The 20,078-nt window shown below is 45.3% G+C and overlaps 1 protein-coding gene across 1 annotated transcript; it reads left to right on the forward strand.

Moving 5' to 3' along the window:
* Positions 1-906: 906 nt before the first annotated feature.
* TRIM65 (tripartite motif containing 65) lies at positions 907-13,800 on the forward strand. The gene is made up of 6 exons (XM_048492107.1): positions 907-1,367; positions 2,699-2,794; positions 3,203-3,436; positions 6,270-6,435; positions 10,027-10,107; positions 13,064-13,800. Exons 1-6 carry the CDS (start codon positions 924-926, stop codon positions 13,663-13,665), a joined length of 1,623 nt encoding a protein of 540 aa, XP_048348064.1. The 5' UTR covers positions 907-923; the 3' UTR covers positions 13,666-13,800.
* Positions 13,801-20,078: the final 6,278 nt, after the last annotated feature.

A 20,078-nucleotide genomic window follows, 5' to 3' on the forward strand; every position in this document is an offset into this window, starting at 1 on the left:
CTGGTGCCGCCCCCCCCCCCCCCCCATCAAAACATACCTTAGTTGAGTGCAAAGTGTCTTTAATCATTGGAGCCCTAGGGGGCTGGAAACAGCGCCTCAGAAAAACAAAACAAAAATCGATGGGCCCCTAGTCCCTGCAGGGCACCTAGACTTCAGCCTAGTCAGCCTTATGGATAATAAAGCCCTGGCTTGAGAATTAAAAGCATACAGTAGAGCAAAATGTAGAGAGAACTTCCATGTGTTTGCAGAGTATTCTCACCCCCTCAGTGAAATGGCCTTGCTTGAAGTGTATTTAACCCATTCGTATTCATCAGTATTAAAAAAAATTCTTAGGTAACTTACAACAAATGAAAAACGCTATGCAGATAACAGTAGCAGTGTATAACTGTTGTTCTGCTGTTCAGTCAGCGGAGGGGGCTGCTCTCTCTTCTCTTTCTGCAGAAAGGCTGGTTCTTAATGGACTGCAGTGGGGGTGCTCAGTTGCTCTTAAAGTTAATCCAGTCGAAGGTCGCTAACTCCAGACTGGGAAATTCCTGAAACTTTTGAGGGTGGAGCGTTGGGAGGGAAGGGATATATCTGCAGGATATAATGCTCTAGGCTCCGTCTGCTCAGTTGTGAATGCAGCTCTGTGTGTGTCAATAAGACATGTCATTGTAAACTTAGGCAAGTTCTACGTTCTCTTTCAAAAGTCTTTAAACATGGGGTAGAATTTCCCCATGGCTTCGTTCTGCATTCTTGGTAGGATAGGACGATATTTTAGGAAGGGTGCGATCCCTCTTAATCTCGTCTTGCTAAGAGCCTGGTTGGCTGAGGGCCTTTATTTTTGTGGCCAGCTCCTCCTCCTTGAGAGACGTAACAGCTGAGCTGGCCTCGTGCATTGCTTTCATTTTCCTTTCGTCTTTACTGTAGCTGCTTTCGGCAGGATGGCTTCTCAAGGCTCTCAGAAGCTGGAAGATAAGCTATCGTGCTGCATTTGTTTAGATATGTTTGCCACTCCTGTGACTGTACCCTGTGGGCACAGTTTTTGTGAGAAGTGCATCAGCAGCCACTGGGACAAAGAGGAAAAGGGACCTATTGGTCAGAATGGGTACTCCTGCCCTGAATGCAGGAACAGTTTCCCAGAGAGGCCGCAGCTCAGCAAGACTGTGCAACTTGAAAGTCTTGTAGAGGTTGTCAGGATGGGAGAACTGAGGGCACCTGAACCAGAGAAGGAAGCAGTAATTCGTGAAAGGAGGTGTCCAAGGCACGGGCGGCCATTGGAGCTCTACTGTAAGACTGAGAATCTGCCTATCTGCTGTATATGCACAGTGAAGACATGCCAAAACCACCAGAAGGTTCTGTTTGAAGAGGAGCGAAAGCTAAAAGAGGTAAGAGAAGTGAGAAGAGCGAAGGATATGTATGCAAAACTGTTCAATAACTTGAGTCCAATTGGCCATGCTGGCAGGGGCTGATGGGATTTGTAGTCCATGAACATCTGGAGAGCCGCAGGTTGCAGACCTCAGAACTAGACCATACCAGCATAATTTACAACCTTGATCTATGCAGAGGTAAGTGTACCTAGCTCCTGCACATGGACAAAATGCTAGTTTCCCAACCCATTCTAGTTTCACTTGTCTACAGTTTAGTGGGAAGGACAATCTTCTGCATCAGAATTAAACACCATATGTTACTTTAGCCACTTAGAATATCTAGGTCTGGAATTTGGATGGTTTTGCACACTGCCAGTTGCCACAAGATACATACATCCTGAGCTGGTTGAGTGCTTAGTTCTCTACCTTTTTACCCAGCTATACTACAGAACAATCCTAGGCAGGCTTAGGCTCATTGTTTGGTTAGAGTTCTCCTCTTCCATGATACATTTGCCTTTTTGGAACAGTGAGATTAAAACACCAAACCAGAAACAGGATAATTTCTTCTAAAGGTGCATCCTTTAAGACACCCTATTCCCATGGTGGCGAACCTATGGCACTCTAGATGTTCACGGACTACAATTCCTATCAGCCCCTGCCAGCATGGCCAAATGCTGATGGGAATTGTAGTCCGTGAACATCTGGAGTGCCATAGGTTCGCCACCACTGTCCTATGCACTTGCCCATTGGCAACTGTGAGGCTAGTAACCAAACAGATTGGGAGAAATGATCACATGATGGTGACAACCAAACAAATGGCCATGCTGGCAGGGGCTGATGGGAATTGTAGTCTGTGAACATCTGGAGTGCCATGGGTTCGCCACCACTGCCCTATTCTGACTGGGCAGGGAAAGAGCTTTACATATTGAGCACAATGTCACATGGGCATTTGCTTTAAATGTGTAGGGAAGGCTTCCTGCTCTCAGTGCAAAGGGAAAAAACCCCAACAGTGATCGATGTATGGCATTTTATAATATTTCTACTTACTGGGGTTGCCAACTACAGCTTGGACCAATCCAAGAGAGTTGGAGGTAGAGGCTAAGGTTTGGAGATGAAGGGAGCTTTGTAGGCCAGTGATATTCTCTCTTGTGATGTTGCATCCAGATCAAAAGCTTCTCCCCTTCCTATGAAATCACTTTATTCCACCAAACTTCTCACCTCATGTCATTTCCCCAGTTCCCCTGCTTTTTTCTCTACCTTTACATCATTCTGTGTGCATGTATTCTGTATGTCATAGAGTTATGTGCAAGACGGTAAAATACTTGAAACTTGTTGGGACTCTTTGGCAGGAGAATTTAAAGGGCACACTGGAGAAAACTGATAAGATGGAAAAGGAAATCAAGGAAGAAATCCAGAAGTTGGAGAAGCAGACAGTTGATATTAAGGTAGATTTTAGTTTCTCTGGTCTTATCTTAATATTATATTTTAATGTGTATTATTTATACGTCTGTAAGCCACACCAAGCCTGACCATGGTTGGGAATGGGCAGGGTTTAAATTCAATAAAATAAATAAATAAAAATAGTCCACAGACATCACTCCAAAGGAACAAGTACTTTCTTCCCATCATTTGCCCCCCACCCAGTAGAAACTGCAGCTGCTAAATGAGCAAGAGACTCACTTATTTTTCTTCCTCAATAACAGCTGATGCCTGCAAAGATCACTTCCTCTTACTTTGCATTCTGCCCCATAGCATTTTTTTTCCTGTCAGAGAGAAACACGGAATCAACCTTTAGAATGAAGAGACTAGTGTGGAAATTGTTGGATAAAATCCTCCCCTTCGTTTTCATGCAGGATTCCTCGGAGAAGTTAAAATCAGGGGTTTTGCAAAAGTTTGTCCAGCTCAGCGAAGCCCTGAAGGAATGCCAAAGGAAGGCACTGGAGAGAATTGAAACGGAGCAGGTTGCTGTACTAGGCCAAGTGCAAGAGAACTGGGATCAGCTCCAGCACCAACATGCCACTGTTAATGAGCACAACAAGAAGGCCCAGGAGCTGCTGGCCTGTACTGATGACATGGCATTTCTGGAGGTATCTGTGTACTCATAATAGGACGCTTGCCAGTTAGCATGCAGTTCCTCTGAAGGAGCTAGATGATGGGAATCAGGGTGATTAAACAAACTGCCCAACCCTCCTTTATGGATGTGCTCATTCCATCCTGCTGTACTGAAGAAATACTACATAGAGTAACACCACTGTGCCATGCTCACAGCATATTGCACAGTCCCACACATTCTCCAGATGACAGGGCTCACAGCAAAACCTTCCCTCTATGGCTCATGGGGGACATGCTTGCTCCCACACAAGGCACTTGAGCAATGCACCAGCAGAGTGAAAGCATAGGCTTTCTTCTGAACTGCCAGATAGATATGAGTGGCTGCTGTTTGAGATGTAAAGCTGAGCTATGTGAGACTCAGTCCTCTTAAACCAGGGAGTTCTCATTTATTGTGTAGTTATTCTAGTTGGCCAGCTTTTCAAAGCCTTAGTGCTTGATAATAAACAACTCTGCATTGCTATATATTTCTAGTAACACTGTGTAAACAAATTTTCTCTCAAAAACATCGCTATTTTATCTGTTTCCCTGTTCCTGAAGCTCAGGGACTTCTCTAAGTGTATAATTGTTATGCAAAACATTTTCCTTAGTCGCTTAGGCGGATTCTGCATGGGCCAAAAACAGCGTTGTGAAAACGGTGTAACCCCTTTACAGTGTTTTAAACCCTTTTACACTGTTTTCACACCACTGTTTTTGGCCCATGCGGAATCCACCTTACTGTAACTGACAGCTTGCACTTATAAACACTGCAACCACAGTGTTGTTCAGAGGCAATTCCAGATCCGTAGATGACCTTACTCAATTGGAAGTCATGTTTTCCAACAGAATTTGAGAGAGGAACAATTAAGTGTTTTTCAGGATCACACTATATTCGTGTAGTAGCTAGACAGTAACTTCATGTTTGACACAGAGTATGCTGAGATTGGAAAGAAGTTTTAAATCATGTTTTTCTCAGCTAGAAAAAAAAAAGATTAGCTAAGAACTAATGGCTATCAAGTAAGGCAGCTGAAACTTTAGGACAGAATTTACTGTTGAGTCACCCACCATGGCAAAGAAGAAGACTGAAGAGAAACTGAGGGGAAATTCCGATGACTAGGTGTTCCCTTTACAGAGGGAAGGAGAAGGAGGAGGCTTGCAGAAGCAGTTCAAGGGTGTGCCCAGGAGAGAAGCAGACATTAGGCGGCTCAGTCATTGCTACTGTTACACTTGCGGCCCAGGCTTGGGACTTGTGCCACCATCCGTTAAGCCCAATGGGGGCTTCCTGGAAGTGGGGAGGTTTTCTCGTGATGCAAACCTCCCCACGGCGCCAGGAAGCCTCCATGGGAGCCACGACCTGGCGCAGCTGCAGCACTGTGGCTGGGCGCCAGGCCCCTTGGATGGAGTTGCCTGAACACCTGGAAACTGCAAGGAAGATTGATAGTTCAAAATGAACCTAATGAACCAAAATGAACCAAAATGAAATCCCAAAATTCTTAGGTTTTTTCCCCTTCGATAAGAAAAAACAAAGCTTGTCACACATGCCTCCCCATCAACCTATGCAGATGTGATGAACAGAATTTTTAAATTAGAGAGCTTGTTTGAATTTGTTGGGTTGAGTGTTACCAATGTATGGCTGTTCTCATCCCTAGCTACAGTCACAGGATGTCTTCATTTACCACAGGGACATAGACTATTCCTTCTCTGGAAGGCAGAGAAAAAATACATGATATAACTATCCAAATCTATCTTTCTTTTGGAGAAAAACAAGGACAAAATAATATTAAATGCCTATAAAGTTTTGTTAGGCACATTATCACTTTAAATCAGCAAGAAACAAGCAAGCAAATGTTAACAGGCCAACCAAGAAGGCTGTTTCTCTTTACTGAGGCCGTTTCTGCACGGCCCCCTCGCGCCCCCACGCCGGCAGGAGTTCCGTCGGCGTATGGATTATTTCGCGACGCTAAAGCGTCGCGAGCAAGCAACGAGGCCGGTAGAAGGCAGGGCTGCTCCGCGACGGAGTCGCCTCTTCGCCCCACTTGCATTGTTCCACCGTCACCTGCGGGGCGTCGCAGTCTTCGCTGACGCTGCCCTCCGACCCCTGGAGGTCGGAGGACAGTGTGGGCGGGCTGCGACGCCCCGCAGGCTTACGAGGAAGACACAGTAAGGGGCGGGAGAAAGCGTCTTCCCGGCGGCGCTGTTCGCACCGCTGGCCGGGAAGACGATCCCTTCCCAACAACAACCCTTTAAAGGGTTGTTGTTTAGGGCGTTTGACGCCGCTGGGGAGGGAAGAGGCGTTAGGTCGCCGCTGCTGTGTTGCAGCAGCGGCGCCTGTGTGGACGCGACCTGGGGGCTTTTGGCTTCCCCAGGTGTCGTAAACGGGCCGTGCAGATACGGCCCAAGTTTCTGAATAAATCCCTACATGAGAAGTTTGCATTTGTTCATATGAATTCAGTTTATGAGCCACAGAGGAAAAAGAGGAGTCTACAAGGATTAAGCCAGGTAAAGCCATGGCAGGGGAGCAGGAGGACAGGGTAAGGGGGGTGACATCTGAACCCAGTGACATAGCGCCAAGGTTGGGGTGAGTGTGATGCATCAAGCGCCCCCCCCCCCCCATGCGGGGGCATGACAGGGGTACGGGGCGCACGTGTGCCCCGGGCACTGTTCCCCCTTGCTACAACTCTGTCTGAACCAGAATCCTAGACGAGGAAGAAGAGAGGACAATGACAAATAATAGGTTCCAGAATCCACTGCATTTAAACAAGGCAGAAGATCAGCTCTATTTTCATAGATTAAAAAACTTTGTGGATTAACTTTTTAAAACATTTCTTGTAGGAATTTCTGTTCCTCCCTGTTATTGGCAGCTTGGAAGTTCCTCCAGCTCTTGAATTTGATTTGGCTGGCAACGTGGACTCTGTCACTAAATTCTTCAATAAGGTCTCCTGCATTTGTCAGGAAGCTTTGTCAAATTCCTTGGATCAAGAAGCAGCTGACACACAATGTAATTACTGTTTTTATTTCTTTGTGGTGCGGAGATTGAGAGTAGTATCAGAATGGTCAGGTATTCAGTGGCTTACTGGAGCTTTTATTGTTGTAATAAATGTAATGTTGAGATATTTGTAGGATGGAATAAAAGGTCAGTGGCAGCGTTGATTTTGAAAGCAGATTGTCAGAAATGAGTGCCAAAATAGAAATTATTTGGAGAATGTATTTTATTTATTTATTTATTTATTTCTCAGTCTTATAGACCGCCCAACCCCCGAAGGGCTATCCCTTCAGAGAGTACATGCTATCCCTTCAGAGAGTTGTTTGAGGAAGCTCATAAATTAAAAACGAACACAATAAAACCATAAAAACAACCATCATAAAATTGTCAATATTAAATCAAGCCATAAGAAGAAGAGTTTGTTTTTATATCCTTCTTTTCTCAACCTTTAAAGAGTCTCAAAGGCCGTTTCCGCACGAAGGCGGAAACGGCCGGGTCGGCGTTTATGACGCCGACGCTGGGACCATCCGCATGGACAGTCCTGGGAACAGCCGGGCAGCCGGCCCCACGGAACGCCAGCGCCCGGCCGACCCGGCATGTCCCTGGGCCTCCGGCACGTCGCCGAGGCCTGGGGACACGCCCCCTGGCCCTGCGCGCCTGCTCCAGCGGCGCAGGGCAGGGGGGCGTGTCCCCAGGCCTCGGCAACGTGCCGGAGGCCCGGGGACAAGGTAAGTGCCGGGTGGGGGAGGCGGCGTGAAGCCGCTGCCGTTCACTCAGCAGCGGCTTCACGGCGGCGTTTCCCCAAAAAGAGCGCTGGGAAGCGCTCTGGGGAAACGCCGGCTTCAGGCCGCGAGGGCGGCGCGGCTGCGTTGCACCTGCGCCCCCCGTGCGAATGGCGGCCTGGAGACGGCGTTTTTACCGTCTCCAGGTCGCCATTCATTGCCCGTGCGGAAACGGCCAAAGTGACTTAAAATGGCTCCCCTTGCAGTAGACATCTTGTGAGGTAGGTGGGGCTGAGAGAGTTCTCCAAGAACTGTGACTAGCTCAAGGTCACCCAGCAGGCTTCATTGGAGGAGTGGAGAAACAAATCCAGTTCACCAGATTGGAGTCCGTCGCTCATATATAACAGAACGAAACAACAGTTAAGAGCTGGTATGGTATAATGATTAGAGTGGTAAACTAGGATCTGGCAGACCCACATACAAATCCCCACTTGACCATGGAAACTTGCTGGGTCTTCTTGGGTCAATTTAGTACCAAAAAATCAAGAATAGGCAAACCAAATAAAAGACTACTGTATAGCAAAAACACATATGCATTTATTACAAATTAAAATCCTATAGTAGAAGACCCATGGTAGCCTGCATTATGTGCCTAAAATCACAACAACATGACCAAGAAATTGTATGTCACACTTTGACCTAAAATCAGATGTGTTTCAGCCCACTGGCTTTCCTCAGCGGTCAAGAGAGATAATACAGTGCATTCGCTATCTGACTATAAATACAAGTAAAACATTTAAATTAATGAGATCAATTGTTAGAAAGCTATGTAAAATTGGCCCCCAGGTCTTCAACATAAAGCCTGTGACCACTCAAAAGGTATACTGCAGTGTGCCAGTTGTGCCAAATTCGGTTATAGCAGAATCCTATAATATCTCAATCAAAAAGGTTTCTTTAAAGTCAGGAGCAATAAGTTTAGCTCTTACAGAGAAACACAAATAATAACAAAATCAAAATGAGGCAAAGTTTCAATTACAGCTATCACCACAAGGGTAGAGTCTCTGGATCTTTACTTAAGATGGGCAGTATATAATTTCTAAGGAAATGAAAGTAAACTAATGGGGCAATAATTAGATGGCAAAGCAAACAGTAAATTTTTACAGCCAGAAATGATTATGACTTGATGCCATATATATGGTATTTTCCCTGAAATATCAATAGCAGTGAATACAGCTGCTAAAATAGGAGCCTACCAATTATACATTATCCTACTTCACAGTGTTGCTGTGAGGATAAAATTGTGCAGAGAACAATGTACGTGATTTTGATTCCCCATTAGAGAGAAACACATAGTATAAATACAATAAATAAATATATCTACCAAACAATTCTCTGGCTAAAAGTAGACTATTAAAACAGCTAAAAGGTGGCCATTCAATTAAAAGTCTCAGCAAAGAGAAATGCTTTGGACGGGCATTCAAAGGACACAATACCATAGGTACCAGATAAGCCTCTAGGGGTGAAGGTATTCAAAAAATGAGGTGCCAACATTGAAAAAGCCATGGTGGTTCTTGGCATTCACCTCACCTTTGCAGGCAGGGGCACAGAAAGCAGAACTTGAGAAAGACAATCTTAACTGGAGGGCTAGGCAGTGCAGAAGGTGGTCAGCCAAAGGCCAGATTCATACATCATAAGATTTCATCTCTGAAGAAGAGTTGGTTTTTATATCCCACTTTTCTCTATCTTTAAGGAGTCTTAAAGTGGCATACAATTGCCTTCACCTCCCCAGAACAGGCAGCTTGTGAAGTAGGTGGGGCTGAGAGAGTTCTGAGAGAACTGTGACTAGCAGGCTTCATGTGGAGGACTGAGTTCACCAGATTAGAGTCTGTTGCTCCTAACCACTACACAATACTGGCTTTCTACCTCCTGGGGTTTCCTCTGCATTGATGCAGCCTTTCAGAACCTTAGCATGATGCAATTGTTTGGGGAAAATTGTAGTCAAAATTCTTTTGCCACTAAAGAACATTTTTTTTAAAACGGGCACTTGCTAGATCACTGCAGTGTAGTAATATGACAACCATCTATTACTGTGATCTGCTGATTCCTCTAGATTTCAAGCTTTCATTTTTTTAGAACAAGTCTCTGCTTCTTTCTGTGGTGATGGGAAGGTGGTGCACACTTTATACCTCTGGAACAAAAAAAGGCTTTAAAAATAAAAGATGGGAATTCAGCGGAACTAGCAGATTATGATAACAGTCTGATATAACATTATTACACTGTAGCAATTTAGTAGTTGCTGTTTTTTAAAGCCCGCTGGTGGTGGCCATGAGGGCCAAAACGAGGAAAGTGCAAAGAAAATTGTTGTGTAAATGCTCTGTTGCCGCAGGAAATGCTTTACATTTGCAGTGGAAACGAGTGACACTCACATATGAAGCCCCTATAATCAGGCCACAGTGCAAGAAACATCTCTATTAAAATCTGAATATATGAACATCTAAAGCTGCATTGTAAACAAAGTGACATCATCAGTGCATTTAGATTCTTGTACTGTGCTGTCTGTTCTGACTGGTAGGATCTCAGGCAGACATGGGTCTTTCCTGAAACTTACTACTTCAGATAATTAATTTTTTTACTTGGAGATTCCATTGTACTGAATTTGGGACTTTCAGCATGTAACACACGTTATACCACTAAGTCATGAACAGTTCCCAGATGTTTTCCCAACTAAATGTGTAACGGTACCCCTCTGCTAATAAGGATTCCACAACACATTGCTGAGTCTTGACTAGTCCACTGTCTGAAAAATGCAAATGTTTTATTTCTTCCTGCTGTTTAGTTTCCTCTTTTCTTTTTCTTTCTTTCTTTTTGGTCTCTTGTTTTGCAGCCTCACTGGAACCAAAGGTAGTCATGGTGAGAGCTGCACAGGGTCTTCCAGAGAATGAGTTAAGAATACGTCTTTTAAAAGGTAAGGGACTTTCTAGGCTGCTGTAGAGCAGCAGGGCCATGAGTGTATTGATATATCTCAGTTCCTTCTGGTCCTCACACTGCATCTATTTGGATAATAAATCTCCAAATACTCACACTCATATTGCAGACTGGTTCCATTAATGTGCTCAGTGAGGAAGGAACTGCTCACACTAGCAGTTTATTCAGCATGGGCAGTGTACAGGGGCACAGCTGAGTAAAATGAATAAAATGCACTCCATGCCCTCGCAACTGCTCCCCACTTGACCAGAGGTGGAGCTTGCGGGGTGGAACAGCCAGGAAAAAGCTGGAGTCGGTCAGCTCAACTTGCTCAGTTTGATCCTGGCCATTTAAAGCTGCATCTGGGGAAGCTGAAGCCAGTAACTAACAAGTCTGTGCCTCCTCCAAACTCCACATGGAGTTTGGGGCGGGGCAACCCAGCTGGCCCCGGTCCCAAGCTCCATGTGGAGTTTGGGGGTGGGGCCAGACCTGCTGGTCAGTGCTCAACTGCGCCCCTGCCCTGAACCCCATGGGGAGTTCAAGGCGAGGCACATTTGGGGGAACAGTCCTGAAATGCACCCCCAACATGACCACAGGGAGTGGCACCTGGGGCTGTAGCCCCTCTGGCGCCCTCTAGCTATGCCACTAGCAATGTAACTTGTAACAATGTAACTTGTAACAATGTAACTTGTAACAAAGGAACTCCAAACTTGTACAAATTATAGCTGCCCTTTCAGAAGAGAAAAGCCCACCATCCATTTCACACCTCTGGATACTGCATCCTTGCATGCGTTTGTAGCTCCCACATTCCCAGAAGTGGACTAGGAAATGAAAATGGCCCTGGAAAAAGTCAATATGATCCATTCCTGCTGTAATAAGACTTCCCTCTGTGATACACCTCTGAAGATGCCAGCCACAGATGCAGGCGAAACGTTAGGAACAAGATCCACACAGCCCAGAAAACCCACAACCAGTTGAATTCGACAATACATTTTCTTCACACACATTCATCACACCCCATCATTTTGATTTTTTAAAAATCACACCTGCTTTTTAACAGGAGTCTTCTTTCATTTAACTTAGTGTGACTGCTCCAAGTCAAGAATACAAGAAGCTCTTACAGCAGTTATTCGTTTAATTACAAGGGATGCAGTTTTTCAACTAAAGCAACTGAGGCTTTTCCTGTTCTCTGATGAGGGGTAGAACATGATCAAAGCAGAAAGCACTCTGTAACGGTGGCTGCCGAAAATGACAGTAAATGTTTTTAGTAACTACGGACAACAACCAATGAATAAAGGACATTCTTGTGTATACATTTGCATACATGCACATTCTCTTCCTCTGCTTGAGCTTCTCTTACTATCCTTATTTAGGCACAGAGCTGAACTGCTGGTACCCATTGGCACCTCTTCGTAGGTAGCCTGGCACAGAACAAATTTCTACAAGGCAGTTGTGAGCTTTGCTGCTCTGAAACTTTGAGCAAGACAGGACTTCCATCTGCCAAAGATTTGCTCTCAAGGAAACAGAGAGCATCCCTTATTTGTAGAGGGTCTTTGTCACCATATCCATATTCCAGTCTAACAAGAAGCACGCCATAGAATTTCACACTTATTGCCCTGGCTGAATTCCTCACAACCATAATTCCACTCTCCCTGGTGGCAGAATGAGAGCCTGCTCTCACCTTGTCAGCTAATAGGAAAAGGTAAAAGAGGAAATGTTTCATTGCAACTTCAGTAATTCCACGTATGTGCTCAGGGTGCTGAATATGTCTGTGCTAGCAAGTGCTGACATTGTAAAAGGGAGAGAAGAATTTGGCAAGACTCTAAAAACAAATGGCAGGAGGTGCTGTGCCATTTCAGAGAGGGAGGGCAACAAGAGGCCGTGGGTAGAGGCAGCCATCCTTGTTCTGCCCCACTGGAGGCAGCTGCTTCTGAATGGCTGCACCTGCAGACACACATTCAGTTCCTCTGCAGCACATCCTCCACTGAGGAGGAAGAAGAAATCAGGGATTGGTCCTTAGCTTCAGATGAGAAACAGATGCTGTTTGGTTTCAGCATACAAAGAAAGGGGACATTCTCTCCTAGAGCGCCTTCCAAGCCCAGAGATCTAAGACTGTGAGTGACCAAGCTGAGGGGGCATGGCTATAATGCACCTGCACAGGGTGAGCTACTCAAATCTGTTGGTAGGAAGAAACTGGAAGCTGTTTTTTCCAGTTCTATGCAAACGCTTTAGATATGGTCCCCAAGACTCAGGCAAGCCGATGCTGGAAAACACCCAAACAGGTGCTATGATGCTCCCAAATTCCACATTGGGAGTAACTTAGAATATGAATTTTGTGGAAGGAAAAATATATCTTTGTACTAAAGTCACTATGTCTCCTTTTTCAGATTGTAACTTTGTATTTTGGGCTCTTTAGAGCTGTGTGCCAACCTTGCAATTCTCTCCTGTCATACTGAAATACTCCTTTTTCAGTGTACTTGCCATGAGGAATGTGTCCTTGAGGTGGGATGGCAGTGGCATAGCTACCACGGGATGGGGTGGGGACAAATGCACCGGGTGGGTCCCCGTTCAGTCATGTGGGGGCAGAACATCGCCCCCACACCCCTTCCCCCTCTTGGCTGGCCCTGCCAGGCCGCTCCTTCAGCCAGCGGAGGCTGAAGGAGTGGCTTAGCAGGGCCACACCTGGCCTGGCGGAGGCCGCAGCCAAGTGCTCCTCGGCCCTGCCTCACGGAGGCCGTATCCGGGCACACCTTGGCCCCGCCCTGCCAGACTGCCCGAGACCACCACTGGCTCAGGTAAGTGGGACGTGGGGGGTGTAGCTACCACAGAGCACAGGGGGGCGTGGGCGTGCCATGTTTCCCCGCTACACCTCTGTTGAATGGGGAGAGGGAAGTAGATAGATTATACAGGAAAGTGAAGGCTAAATACTGTTTTTCCTCCACCTAATATTTCTGCAGATCATCGGAATTTGACCTTTGACTCAACCACAGCTAACAAATATCTGCAATTGTCCGACCAGAGCCGGAAGGCCAAACACACTCAAGGCTTTCACAGTACACTGTGCAGTGACCCACAAAGGTTTGAGCCATGGCAGATCCTGTGTGCACAGCAGTTCACCCAGGGCAATCACTACTGGGAAGTCAAGCTGTCTGGCCAGTCTGTCATTGTTGGCGTTGCTTACAAGAAAATCCCAAGAAAGAGAAGGGCTGGTCGCACATTCACCATTGGGCTAGATGAGCTCTCCTGGGGACTGCATGTTCAAGAAGATTGCTATTGGGCTTACCACAACAGTGATTTCAAGAAGATAAAAAAGCCCTTATGCAAATTAATTGGAGTCAAGTTGGACTATGACGAAGGAGTCCTATCCTTCTATGGCATAGAGGACCATATGGAACCCCTCCATTGTTTCCATGCTATTTTTACAGAGCCCCTTTATCCAATTTTTTGGCTTTGCGAAGGCACAGCAGTTACCCTCTGCCAAAAGAACCAGGGCCAAGTTATAGCTGATGGTCAGCTTCCTGGCTCACAGACAGTTTCTGGTGTTGTGGAGCAACCATGAGATGGGCAGATAGCTCTGGAACACTGAGGGTGATATCAGCAGAGTTTAAAGCAGAGTCACTCTGGTAAGATGAGAAGATCTATAGTCTTCTTGCACTCATTGCAGCCTCCTAGCACACTTGGAAAAGAATACTCTCCACACAATATGTTCTTTCCATAGGAAGGTTTTACTTTAGCAGTTGCAAGGTTACACAAGTCTATGCTATACAAGACTATAAAACTATACAGAACTCTTCAGCAAAAACAAAGTTGAACACATACTCTCTGAACTTAGACTCAACCACTGAACTTAGCATATACAATGCATTGGTTCTTATACATTTAACAAGGATACTTTCCCCCCCCCACCCCGGCAACAGCCTCTCATTGGTCTAGAGTCACAGTTGAACTCACCAATCATGTTAAAGGTCAACTGTTGCTCCTTGTCCCTAGACTGACTGTCTCCTGCCTCTGTGTTGGCAAACTTATGCTGATTAGATGATGTCCCTTTTGTGAACCTTTTTTAAATATATAAAATATATCATGACAGGTGAGTCTCTTGAGTCATCAGCATTCCTCTCAGAGTACAGCTAAGGCTCCAGAGGGTGAGTTTGAAAAGGAGGTGATAATGGAAGCCCTCACATTTCCTTGTCTTCACAACTGGAGATGTGGTTGGCAAACAAAAGGCTTAATAGTTAGCTAAGAAACACAGGACAGAGCTTATGCACCCACTATTCCAGTGGTGGCGAACCTATGGCATGGGTGGCAGAGGTGGCACTCAGAGCCCTCTCTGTGGGCACGCACAGAGTCGCTCCCACGCCCCCCCCCCCTACACACATCTAGGCTGGCCCCAGCCTCTGGGCTCTGGGCCTCTGCCTCTGGGCATTAAACCTAAGACCTAGTTTTGGGGAAGCAGTGTAGGTAACCCTGTTAAGCGCTGTTAAACCCCACTGATTTTCATGTGAAGAACTAAAGCGCGATCCTTTGCCTGGGAGTAAGCTTGGTTGCTGGCAATGGGGCTTGCTTCTGAGTAAACCCTCCTAGGGTCGTGATTCACCCATTGGAAGAGTTGCACAGTTGCTTCAAAGCAAAGCCACTGACTACCACCAAGCTTACTCCCGAGTAACGCACACCTGTTTTTTCTAAACTAAAACCTCAGTATTCAGGTTAAATTGCCTTGTTGGCACTTTGCGGTAAATAAGTGGGTTTTGTGTTGCAATTTGGGCACTCGGTCTCGAAAAGGTTCGCCATCACTGCACTATTCAATAGAGAATCTTGGTTTTCTGAGAATCTTAGGTTGCATTAAGGATCCAGAAGAAAACAGCCAAAGAGCAGGCAACTGCAGTAAGCAAATTTTAATCACAGCCCAGTGGGGACTTCTGTGGACTGAGATGGTAGAAATTATCACATTATTGGTTGGAAACAGGCTTCAGAAGAAATTAATCCTCATGGTGGGTTCAAATTCTTAACCTTTGCCATACATAAAAATGTAGATTCTGTGCTGTATACTATGCTTTGCTTTTACTTGGATTGCAGATTCTAAAGAGGGTACCTTTTTCCTTCTCTGCATGTAAGGGCCTTTCCCCACTCCCATTGTTCCCCTCTATGCCGCGTGCTGCTCTCAGGGCGCAGCATCCCAGGCGCGCGCCGGGCCGTCCCCGCGCTCTGCGCAGGGCCATCAAAAGGTGCCGTTTAGAAGAGCGCCTGGGATGCTGCGTGCTGAGGGGCGCGACAGCAGCAGCTTCGGGGCGGCTGTGCTGTCGTCGCCCCTCTCAGTGGGGAGTGCCAAGGGACCCTGCGCTACTCTCCTCGAGTAGCACGGGGCTTAAGGGAAGTGGGGAAAGGCCCCACGTTAGCAGGGGAGGAGTATCGTGACTGGTCTCTTGAGGTATCTAGAATTGGCACTAAAAGCTTAGTTCCCACCCTCCCCACCCCTCAGAAGATGTGAAATATTTTAAAGTCTAAAGGAAGAAAGAACCTTTCCTTGTCTGGACGAGATAAGCTTTGTGAGCTATTTCCTGTTCTCCTTTTCTGTTTGTTTTTTAAAGTCTGATTTCTGAACACCACTCCTGTTTTATTTTCCTGTTCTGCTGCAAACTTGATGATGATCTCAAGTAATAGACAGGGTCAGACTTGCAAACAGAATTGGCCTGGGGTGGTTTACCACCAGGGTAACCATAAGGTCACAGTAGAAAGTTAGGGGGCACAATATGTAGGCCTGTGAATGGAAAACAATGATAATTTAGGGCTGTCATTCTAAGAAACATTAACAGATGCTGTGATTGCCCAGATAAAGAATTTTTTCTAGGATTTAAATAAGAACTGGGTATTGTGTGAAATCTCATATTTAAGCATAACTCAATATCTAACTTTGAAAATGGGTCACACAGGTAATACAGCAGGTGGCCGAAAAGTCTCACAAGAAGGGACCATCAGTTTAGAATGAAGCTTACAAAAACAGGGATGAGAGATTGGTTAGAAGCAATACATGCTATGTAACAACTTCAGTTATATGGGCAAAAAAACTGCCCATATAAAATGCAATAAATGTTTGTGTCACTGAATGCAAAAATGGAGCTGACATCAATATCTTTCTTAAAAACACATTTGTAGCATAATAGAAAATGTATTTGTAGGGTTTTCCATTCCATTCAACTAAGATAATATTTTATCCATTACCATTTTGTAGTGCCAAGCTGAGACAATAGGAAGATTTTTTTCTTCCACTTTTGAACTAGTGATTTGGCTATTATTAATATGATATATAAATTCTCTCCTAATTGAAAGTATTTTGTTGATCACCTATAAATCCCAGCAACAGTCTTCCAGCTTGGATTGGAATACTTTTTTTGAATGGTATTGTTTTAAATCCCAATTATTGAGCTGTGATACATGATCCCTACATGTGGATCCAGAGGTGCTCATCTCTCCACATTTCCTTCAACATAAAACAGTTGTCCTTATTAGATGTGTTGTAGTCTATTCATAGCTAAAATCATTATGTGAAATGTTTGAAGGATACTTCTTTTATATATAAAATCAATTAAAAGATGAGTCATATTTAGGATTTGTAATCTAACAATATGAACTCAGAATTGTATAAAGAAAGGAAATGATTTCATGAAAGTGTGAATGGCAATCTAATATAATTTTCTCAAACTGTGTTAATTCTCTAGTTAAATTTGTGTCAGTTTCAGGAGTGGTAGTAAATATTGCACCTTCCAAAAGATACTAGGGTACCTGGTATTTAGGGCTATCCTAGTTTACCATCCTGCTATCCCCTGACCTTTCCTGAAGGAGAAATGTGAATGAATCATAATGTAGCCATGTCTTCACATGCCTGTGAAGGTCAAGTAAATAACAAAGGGGAATGTTTGACATCGTATGGAGCCAGCAGCTTATCTGTGCTTTAGCGGAAACCTGCAAAAGTCTGCATTCCTGGGCTTGTACGGATAAACTAACTTTCCCCCTGTATACTATTTTCTAAACTGCGGTGGTCAGCATTTATACTAATGCTTGTAGAGTAGAATATATAAGGTAGTGGCATTCTTAAAGGTATGCTTACAGATCACTATTCTATTGGTTTATATTTGGTGCAATACTGAGTTGTCACTATGTAATCAGTGTTAAGGTTCTTGTAGAACTTTGTAGAACTCACAAGATCTTGTAGCTGATGTCAGTTTGTCTAAGTACATCTTGACAAAATCCACCTAGTGTGTGGTAGAAGTGGAAGGAGCCTGGTTCCTCAGCATTTGGGTATCTCAAGACAGGGCCCCGCTGCTCCGTGATTAGCTGCTGCGAAGTCTGGATTCAAGAAGGAAGAGGTTTATTAGAGCTGCAGAGCCACACCTGAGCTGTTGCTGCTGCCCTGACATGTCTGTAAGTTTCTTAAGGGGATCCTGGCTTGCTCAAAAATGTTGTCCTTCATAATCATAATTCTCATTTTAAACTTACCAGGCCATGTGTTATAGTAGATGCCTGTGATAGAAGCAGTAATGAAAATGAGGTCCTACCTGCCACTGGTGGATGGGGAATGCTACTAAGGTTACCAGCTGAACTGAAGAAAAAATGTCCTGCCCCTTTTATCAGAAGTTTAATGGGGGTGTTACTTCCATGCCATGAAAAGTTTCACCTCCTTATTCAGTAAGCCTCTATTAAAGGGGCAAAACACTTTTCTTCATGCCCACTCACAATCCTATCTGTCATTTCTGCTTTAGGCTGAATATCAGCTCTCCTGGTCAAGCCAAGATTCTAGCTCAGGGGTCCCCAAACTACGGCCCGGGGGCCAAATGTGGCCCCCTGAAGGCATTTATCCGGCCCGCCAGGCATGGCAGCGATAGCTCCATTCATGTGCAGTGGGGCTCAAGGGAGAGGAGGAACTGGCCCCAACGGCCATTGATTGCAGTTACATGATGGCACCCCCAAATCTCCATGCATTTTCTGACCCAGAGTTGGAAACCTTACATGTGGCAACGCCTGCTCCGCCCTTCCCTCTCGGCTACTCCATGTGTTGCTCTCAGGCTTTCTGTTCCGCCTCACTCCCATTGGCATCAGCCAGGCTGGTGAATCGCTCGCTGGCTGCTAGGAGGAAAGAACCCAGGAAGATACCTGATCCTGGGTTAGATGGAATGCTTCATTGGGAAAGTTCTGCTTTTTGTTTACAGGGTATTCCACAGCTTCCCCAACAATATTTGGAGCCCACCCTGTACTTGACATACTTTGGTCACTGTTCTAAAAATAGACCATGACAGAAAGGCTGAAAGGTGAAATCAAACATTTTACAATCATTTGTGCATAGGAATTTGTTCATAGTTTTTTTTAGTCCGGCCCTCCAACAGTCTGAGGGACAGTGAACTGGCCCCCTGTTTAAAAAGTTTGGGGACCCCTGTTCTAGCTTGTCTAGCATGCTGCATCCCCAAGTGCCAGTGACTTGCCTTTGAGAAGAGTAGAAGCACAGAGTCCTTGTGCAAACTTTCCCTGTTAGTTTGCCCCGTCATGATAGTAAAGAGGTTCTGGCTGACACAGCCATTCTCTCATGAAATCCCTATTGAAAACCATCTGTGCTCATGGCTTCAACTGTACCTTGAGCCTCTCAAATTCATAAATCAATTTAGCATCAGTGTAAAGTGGAATTTGACTTCTTGTTGTTATAAGGGAGTTTTTTAATTTAAAAAACCCTGTTTATAAATATGCCCCCTTCTATGTTCTTTTTCAAAATTAAAAAGCTATTTATACTCTATTGATTTGATCAGTTTAGTCTCCTTTAATTTGGAGTTCGGATTTATACCCTGCTTTTCTCAACCAAAAGAAATCTTAAAGCAGCTCACAAACTCCTTCCCTTCCTCTCCCCACAATGGACACCTTGTGAGGTAGCTGAGAGAGCTGTGACTAGCCCAAAGTCACCCAGCAGGCTTCATGTAGGAATCAAACTCAGTTCTTCCGATTATAGTCCCCTACTCCTAACCACTACACCATGCTGGTGTATTGTAACTGTTTTATTTTACTTCATTTATACTCTGTTGGTCTCCCCAATGGCTATTCAAAGCAGCTTACCCTGTTCTATCCTCCATTTTATCCTCACAACAAACATGTGAAGTAAGTTACGTGATTGGCCCCAAGGTCACCCAGCAAGCTTACATGGCAGAATGGGGATTTGAAGCTGGGTCTCCCAGATATTAATCTGACACTCTAACTACTACACAACACATAATCCTTTTTAAGAGAGGGAAACCAGAACTGTTCATGATATTCCAAGCGTGACTAAACCACAGACTCATATAAGCGAACGGCATTGACAGTTTTAGTTTAAACAACTTTCTAAATAATTTCTAACACTGTGTACTTTATTATGAAGAAAGAGTATTCAAGAGCGAGGATACCCAAAGTTCTCCATTTTTTCCTCTACAAAAATGGGCTGGATCCAACTTGACCACTGGGATGACCCAAAGCATATGGCAGGGTTGGGGGGCAGTAGCTGTTGAGGTGTCTGAATTACAGTTCACTGTTTCTGACTATTCCTGAACCTATCTGTCAACAAAGAATCTGGGAAGCAAGAACTAACTTGGTGATCACAGAATCACAGGCCGTTTCCGCACGGGCATTTAATGGCGTCTCGAGATCGCAAAATGCCGCCTCCAGGCGCCGCCATTCGGCTGGACAGGGGCGCTTAAGCTGCGTCGCGAGCCACGCTGCCCCTCGCTACCGCTGGGCTCCAGCCGCTTTCTGCTTCCAGAGCGCCGTAGCTGGAAGCACTCTTGTTGGGGAAACGCCGCCTCGAAACCGCTGCCGAGTGAACGGCAGCGGCTTTGAGACACCTCCCCCACCCGGCTTTGAGACACCTCCCCACCTCGCGCATTCATTTGTCCTCGGCGCCTCGGCAAGGTTTTGAGCCACAAAGTTTGGGACACTTCCTGCTCCTGCTGGAGCAGGCGCAGA

This window comes from Sphaerodactylus townsendi, linkage group LG03 (genome assembly GCF_021028975.2).
Source record: "Sphaerodactylus townsendi isolate TG3544 linkage group LG03, MPM_Stown_v2.3, whole genome shotgun sequence".
NCBI lineage: Eukaryota > Metazoa > Chordata > Lepidosauria > Squamata > Sphaerodactylidae > Sphaerodactylus > Sphaerodactylus townsendi.